The sequence below is a fragment of the Solanum tuberosum genome, unplaced genomic scaffold, assembly GCF_000226075.1.
Source record: "Solanum tuberosum cultivar DM 1-3 516 R44 unplaced genomic scaffold, SolTub_3.0 scf00374, whole genome shotgun sequence".
In the NCBI taxonomy this organism is placed as follows: domain Eukaryota; kingdom Viridiplantae; phylum Streptophyta; class Magnoliopsida; order Solanales; family Solanaceae; genus Solanum; species Solanum tuberosum.
In genome coordinates this window covers 203,546-211,146 of record NW_006239301.1, presented here as the reverse complement: position 1 = coordinate 211,146, position 7,601 = coordinate 203,546, and the positions used below count along the sequence as shown (strand labels likewise).

Below are 7,601 nucleotides of genomic sequence, written 5' to 3'. Positions count from 1 at the left end.
AGATTGGCAGCACTGCCATTGCCCCCATCATTACCGTCTTTTTCATCATGTTAATTTGTAGAGGGCTTGAAATTTGGAATTGAGAGAAGTATTGAAAACACTCCTAAACTTGACGTGAATTATTAGTTTCTTCTTCGAACTATTGGCAGACTTAAAAACACTCATCTACTTGACTAAGTGAACTTAAATACACCCTTGATCTTCCACATGAGTGAAATATACCCTTTATTTTTATCTTACCTACACCTTATCTTGTCGTAATTCACCAACATCACAAGATCACCGACACATGCTACATTAGACACAAACCTGACTAGTTACATCATGAACATTAGGACACAATACTCTTTATACCATAATTATCTGCCAATCATTGTGAGAATAATAAAGTCAGTCTACTTTGCTTCAAATTAAGAAGTTGTTATTGTGTAACTATTTGCTATTTGCCTTGGAGACCTAGAAATAGTGAAGAATAAAAGAACTGGAAAATAATATTATCATTACATGATTAGTTCAAACAAATAAGGGGAATTTTTATTTATCTATACATAACAAAAATTACACATTTCCCAGTCTTACAATATCTCATACCTTTCACAACATAACAACAATTCAGCAAGAAAAGTTTACATCACTCAAATTCTCAGGACCGACTTTTCACACTTGAAGAAGAAGAGAACTGGAAACCAACCAAATCAGGAATAGGTAAGGAAAAAGACATCATAAAGAACTGAATACATAAACTTATATTTTTCCTAGTGCTAACAAGCATATCCTCACATCACGATTTCAGGTTTCAATATACTGGATTTGATCTCCTTGTGGGGCAAAACTACACCTCCATTGCTGTAAATTTCATCACAAACATGGACATCTTCCCCGAGAATGGTCATGTTCTCAACACGAGCCCATTGTCCAACAGTAGAGTGCCAGCCAATGATGCTACCTGAGATGCATGCATGTTTCTTGATGCGGACTCCTCGCATCACAGTGCAACGGGAGAGTCTAACTCCAGACTCAATCACACAACCAGAACCAATTGCAACATCTGGTCCTATCAAACAACCCTCTCCAATCTTGGCAGATTCATCCACTATGACATTTCCGACAATGTGTGGTCCTGAAGCCAATTTAGGTGAAGAGTGTTTCTTTAAAGAATCCAGATAGAGTCTGAGGCCAGTAATGTAATCTCTTGGTTGGCCAATGTCCATCCAAAATCCAGGTAGCACCATTGCATACAGTTTCTTCTCTGCTGCAATTTTTGGAAAAACCTCTTTCTCAATTGATGTTGGCCGTAATTGAATTCTGTCTAGGACAGAAGGGTTCAGCAGGTAAAATCCAGCATTGATCTTGTTGCCAACAAATAACTTTGGCTTCTCCACAAATCTCTCTACTTGCCCAGTGGATTCTTCCATGACAACAACACCATATTTAGAAGGCTCATCCACCTACATTAACCAGTGAATATTTACCTTAAGTATTCAGCATTGCCTCAGAGATGTTGAAATATCCAAAAAGAAGTTCAATTCCAACAGAATAATAACTACGAAAAATTTACCTTGGTCACCATCAAAGAAGCCTCACCACCATGGGATTTGTGGAATTGAATCATCTCCTTGAATGGATATTCACTGATAACATCACTGTTAAGAACAAAAAATGGTTCACCAGAGTCATCTATCAGCTTATCTCTAGCCAAAGCAAGGGGACCAGCAGTGCCAAGTGGTTCAGTTTCTTGAGAACAGGTGATCTTGATTCCAAGGCTTGCCTCAAATTCTTTCAAGAAGTTCAGCATCACCTGTATCAAAAGACGCTTGTATTGTGTTAATTTACAAGTAACTAGCTGCACTAGAATCTCCAATAGTTGCAAATTCTGTAATGGGTAAGAAATTGACCTCAGGTTGGTAGTTAATAGCCAGTACAACTTCGGTTACTCCAACAGCCTTAAGAGCCTCAATCTGAAGACAAAGCTTTTATTTTAGAAAGAAAAAAAGTACAAATAAATAAATAAATAACACATGTCGATACGCTTTGCTTGTTTTTTTAAAATTCATCCGTCTATATTTGGATGATGATAGGGCAGAGGTTGGAGGAGCCTCAATACAGGGAATTCAGAACATAACACACATATGAGCATTTTCTAGCAATGATAGGATATATAGAATGAGATGTTTAACACTGCAATTTGAAGCTGTTAATGATATCTACACACCAAATTCTCTTATCTGATAACAAGTGCAAATCAAAATAACGAGTTGGAAAAAATCACAATCCAAAGCATGATGAATATGTAGGTTGAACAAGGATAAAGTAGGTACCTGATGCAAAATCATTGGTTTGTTAGCAAATTCGACGAGTGGCTTTGGGACACTGAGGGTGAGTGGCCTGAGCCGAGTACCGAACCCTCCAACAAGGATAAGTGCCTTCATCTTGAGATATCAAAGTTCCTGCTTATCAATCATAATTAAGATATTAGAGAAGAAAGATGGGACATTCTGCTCTCAATCCATCTGACCGAAGTTCTATACTACACACCAAAAACGCTCGAAGAAATTCATATCCTATTGTTCTAGAGATCAATGAGACCGGAAAATTGCTTATTCCCCTGAAAGATGCATAGGCTGATCCATCTACACAACTATATCAGCACTTCACTTTGTTTTCGAGGAGAAAAAAAAAGCATCACGCATCAGATCCAAGGGAGTACGTTACAGAATTAGTAAACTTCCATACAATTATTAGTTAATTAATAGGAAAAGCTATCACCGACACCAAAAGATGAGGCAAATTGCAAGCACATTATCAAATTATCATGAAAAACTCGAAATCGAGAAGAAAAGAGAGAAATTCACCTTTAAGAATTGTAGATCGAGAAAATCCAAAGACTGAATTGAAGAATGAGTGGACTCAAGTCAGAGAGAGAGACCCAACCGAACAAACAAGAAAGAAGAAGGGGGAGTGAGTGTGTTTAGGGAGTTCGTTATCGGTGGATCGATCGGTGTTAGAAAAGCCACTTGTAATAGATGGAGATATATATATACACATAAAAACCTCTCCCCTGTAAATCTATATGTAAACTAACAAGTAACCATAGACATTTTTTGTTTTTTTTAGCACAATATCAAACTAAGAAATCTGTTGGCGTCCAATTCAGTTTATAACATTAATTACTCTCTCTCCGTCTTTGACCTATTTTAACATTAATACACGAAATTTAGGAAAATAATAATAAATCAAAGGGACTCTAAATTGAATATACAAAGTTGCTCTTTGATTTTATCCTCTTAAACATGTGAAAAGTTGAAATTAAAAAATTATTAAAAAAAGGAAAATAATTTTTTTTAATAAATTAAAACAATACTAGGTCAAATAAATTAATTTTCCATCTACTTAAAAATGTGTGTTAATATCTGAGTTGGCAATATAGAGAATGCTGATTGGCTCTTGCTTCTAATTACAGCAGGGTAATCATGAGGTTGACGTGTACTTTACCTTGTTGGCCAAACAACCAAGTAGTATTTTAAATTAGGGTAATGCTAAATGGCCTGAAAATTTGGCCAGAATTTGGTCAAAAAATTTAAAAAATTATAATATTTTTTTATTTTAAAATATATTGATCTTTTTTCAATTTTTTAATTAAAATATATTAAAGTTAAAAGGGTAAAAATGTTCAAAAAGATAAAATAACATAGATAAAATATCATTCTTGCCAAATTTTCTGGCCAAAAGAATTTTTCCTTTAAATTATACTCCCTCCATTTCATATTAAGTTAATTTTTGAGGTGTTTCACACTCTTTAAGAAAAGTAGATTAAGACATAAATTAAACCTAGTTTTCATTTTTATCCTTATTAATTATTGTCAAATTTATGATTAAAATAACTAAATATTAATTAATCACTAATTCCAATACTAACTAATGAAGGGTAAAATTGAAAGAACACGCTATAAGTAGTCTTGAAAACTGAACAATTAAGTTAATATGAAAAATACCTCAAAAATTAACTTAATATGAAATGGAGGGAGTATATAAAGTCCAGTCATACTTTTTTTTTTATCATCTTTATAAGGATTTTAAAAAAAAATCTTTATAAGATTTTCAGTGTCGCAAACACTCCCTATTTTTTTTTTTTTATAACTATTAGTTCTGCCGACAGTATTTATAAATATTTAACTTCAGTATTTGAAATATTGGTGAAGTATATATTAAAAGAATTACTTAAAAAGTTTACAAGCTAAATAATAATATTTCACTTACCAATCACTAATTTTTTCCTAGGGAAAAACACAATTTCAATTTTCAAATTTAACTTTTAACACATGTTTTTTCTTATCATAAATCAAATATTGTCTAAGCATTTAGTAATTGATGTTTCAGTTTTCTTAATCATATAGTACACCTGTCGGTGTATGTTGATCAGATTACTTTACCTTTTTAATTTAGACTATCTCTAAGGGGGGGGGGGGGGCATATTGAATTGACCATCTGGTAAGTGTTTTTGAATGTCACAATTAGATAACAATGTGTCTACTTGTTAATTTTGACTTAACAACGTAATGTGATTATTAATTATTTATAGTGAAAAATAATTATGTAAAAAACTCTAGTATTATTGGAAAACATTCAATGTTTTTGCAAAATATTTATTGTAGAAATGTAATTATGTAAGTAACATAGAATGACTATACATGAATGCAATCAAAATACTACTCATAGTTTCAAAGCTGGACAATTTTCATTTGTTTTATTTTAATTAATTAAAAGCAGCTCATGTGGCCATATTCATTTAAAAGGGAAAAAAAATTTAGTTTCATGAATATTTTTAACTTTATAAATGTCTGCATCAAAGGATGACGATAGGTAGAGGTGTCAAATTGACGGGTCCATATTTTATTTTTGTCTTAAGTATTATCTCTCTTCAGTTAATATTCACTTTTTCTACGTGTTATCACACCATATTAAAGTATTTTTAGTCTTCAGAAACAATCACTACTAAGTGTAAAATGAAAAAGAATCATAAATTTTGTCTTTAAGAGTGAAGCTTCTAAAATGACAAATACTAGCTATGTTCATTTTTACTTGTCCATTTGGACTTTGGACGTCTTCTAAGAGACAATGATGATATCAATATTTTACTACAATTTCCATAATAATTGATGTTTAGTCTTAGGTTTTATAAAATGATTTGGTGAATAAATAATTTATTAATGTTGCACATAAAACATGATTTTTTTTTTTTATATACTAAAAGTGACAAGTGAAAATTTACTTTTAGTATATGGACAACTAAAAGTGAATGAAAGAAGTAATTTGAGACAACTATCTTTTTCAAAATAAATAAATAAAAACACGACAAATAATTTGAGATAGAAGAAATATATCTAACATAGTGTTGCACCATATAATCGTACTTTTAGTTTACACTCACACAATTAATATATTTTTCTAAAATAATATTTATACACCTAATATACAATATTATACATTATATAATAAACAATATATTTATCTTATATATATATATATATATATATATATACACTCTTACCCTATAATATACATTTTTCTAATGTTGACTCAATTTAATTAAGATTAGACCAAGTAATATGGAATATAAAAATCTCTCAAACTTTTAAGGGGTATGAGGCCTGAGGGTATCCATATTTTGCAAAACTCTAAACTACCACCAAGCCTTTTAGGTTCCGTTTCATTATATTTTTTCTTTATACCAACTCATGAGGAAATTGAGACCTAAAGGAAAGCTCCTAAAAAGGAGTGACACAATTTTCCTACAAAGGATAAGAAATGAGTTGCTCACGAAAAAAGAAAAATAAAGAAAAACAGACGCATCACATTTTAAAATACTTTTTAAAATAAACAAATTTTAAATTTTAACCAAACATGTTAATAGGAAAAATGCTGCTTGTGCAGCGATTTTTTTTTTTAAAAAAAACAATTTACAAAATCGCTGAGTAGCAATTTTCAGATTTTTTTTTAAAGAAAATAATTTCTTTTAGAGGTTTGAATCTAATATTAAGATGTTGATTAAGATCTGAATACTAAATAGTTAAGCCTGTTTGTTTTCTCAACATCTGAATGTGTAAAATTAATTTTCTTTGAACAAAATTAATATATATATATATATATATATATATATTTTAAAATACTAAATTGATCTAATATTATATTAATAAAATATTTAAATTTTTTATATTGCAATTGGTGGTGGTGGTGATGGTGACTAACGAATTGTGATTTGTGTTTCGATTAGGAATGGTGTTGACTATTGATGATTGTTGTGGCTAGTATCTTATGGTATATGAGTTGACATTAGTGATCAACCGTAGTTATTGGTTGCAACAACTGATAATTAGTAGTGAAGTGATATTGATAGCTAATGGCGGTGGTGAATAATGATGACAATTATTGATATATAATGTTGACTAATTGTAACGATATGATCTATCGCTATTCAAAAGGCATTTCACGTCAATTATGAAAATTCTTGAAATACGTTGTCAATTTAAAAATTAGGTGACACGACAAAAATCTTAAAATTTGAAATTTGATCCAAGCTGACGTCATCCCGCCACGAGAATATTTCCGTTATGGCGGCAGGTTAGCTGCTATTGCGGGGTAAGCGGGACAAAATCTCATAAATGTGAATTCTTTTAATCTCCCTTCTCCTTTCTAGTGGTAAAAAATAGGCGAGGGTTATACTAAAAAACCTCTGAGAGTTGCTTCAAGTTTGTGAACAATGACAATGAGGGATTCTAGCGCAAGGTGGGTTAAGCCCATAGATTTTTGGTCTATGTCCGTTAGAATTCGCCCTCAGGGAGCCAACAGCTCGTGTTCGGAGTTCTTCATCAGTTGCTTGACATCTAGGTAGGTTAGGCATCCTTAATTGAGTAGTTAAAATTGTATTTACTTACATCATATCTTGTAGATTGTCATAGATTGCATGCAGACCTTTGGGTGTCAAGATGGTTGAACATGGAGGTATTAGTTGTGGCGTAGGCTGATGATGAGCTTGATTAGTCAATGTTGGCCTTGCAATGATTGAAGGGTGTTATCTTGGAGAAAGTGGGTAATCGGGTTCTTAGTGGAAACTGTCTAGAGAGAGTCGTTCGAGAGTAAGTGATGATTGTTATTTTCAAGTTTATGTATGTATGCAAACTGTATTTATAGTGAATCTTGTACAATGCATGTTGGGAAAAGCATAAGAGTTGAATGTGATACGATAAATTGTTGACAACCTCATGCAAATGAAAGTGTTTTGTTTATTTGTATTTACAAGTGTGGTTGTATTTCTTCGTGATTGTGATTGTGCCTGTGTGACTAATGGTTGACTCAAATACCACGCCTGGTATGTTCTAACAGTTGACTCGATACCACACTTGGTACGAGATATCTCTATGATTGACTTGAGTACCACGCCGATACAAATTAATAAAGATTGACTCTGATCACTACTAAAAAATAGTGAATACCGACCTAAAAAATTCCGACCTCTGGAGGTTGGAAAATGAGGTCGGTATTTTCCAACCTCCGGAGGTCGGTATTTACAAGTAGTCGGTTTTTATGCAAAATAAAGTGGGAAA

General features: G+C 32.1%; 1 protein-coding gene across 1 annotated transcript; it reads right to left on the bottom strand.

The window, feature by feature from the left end:
• Positions 1 to 522: 522 nt before the first annotated feature.
• On the bottom strand, positions 523 to 2,972 carry GMP (GDP-mannose pyrophosphorylase). The gene is given in 5 exon segments (NM_001288276.1): positions 523 to 1,448; positions 1,559 to 1,798; positions 1,896 to 1,958; positions 2,319 to 2,447; positions 2,853 to 2,972. Coding segments are annotated over 4 exon segments (1,086 nt in total). The 5' UTR covers positions 2,430 to 2,447; positions 2,853 to 2,972; the 3' UTR covers positions 523 to 776.
• Positions 2,973 to 7,601: the final 4,629 nt, after the last annotated feature.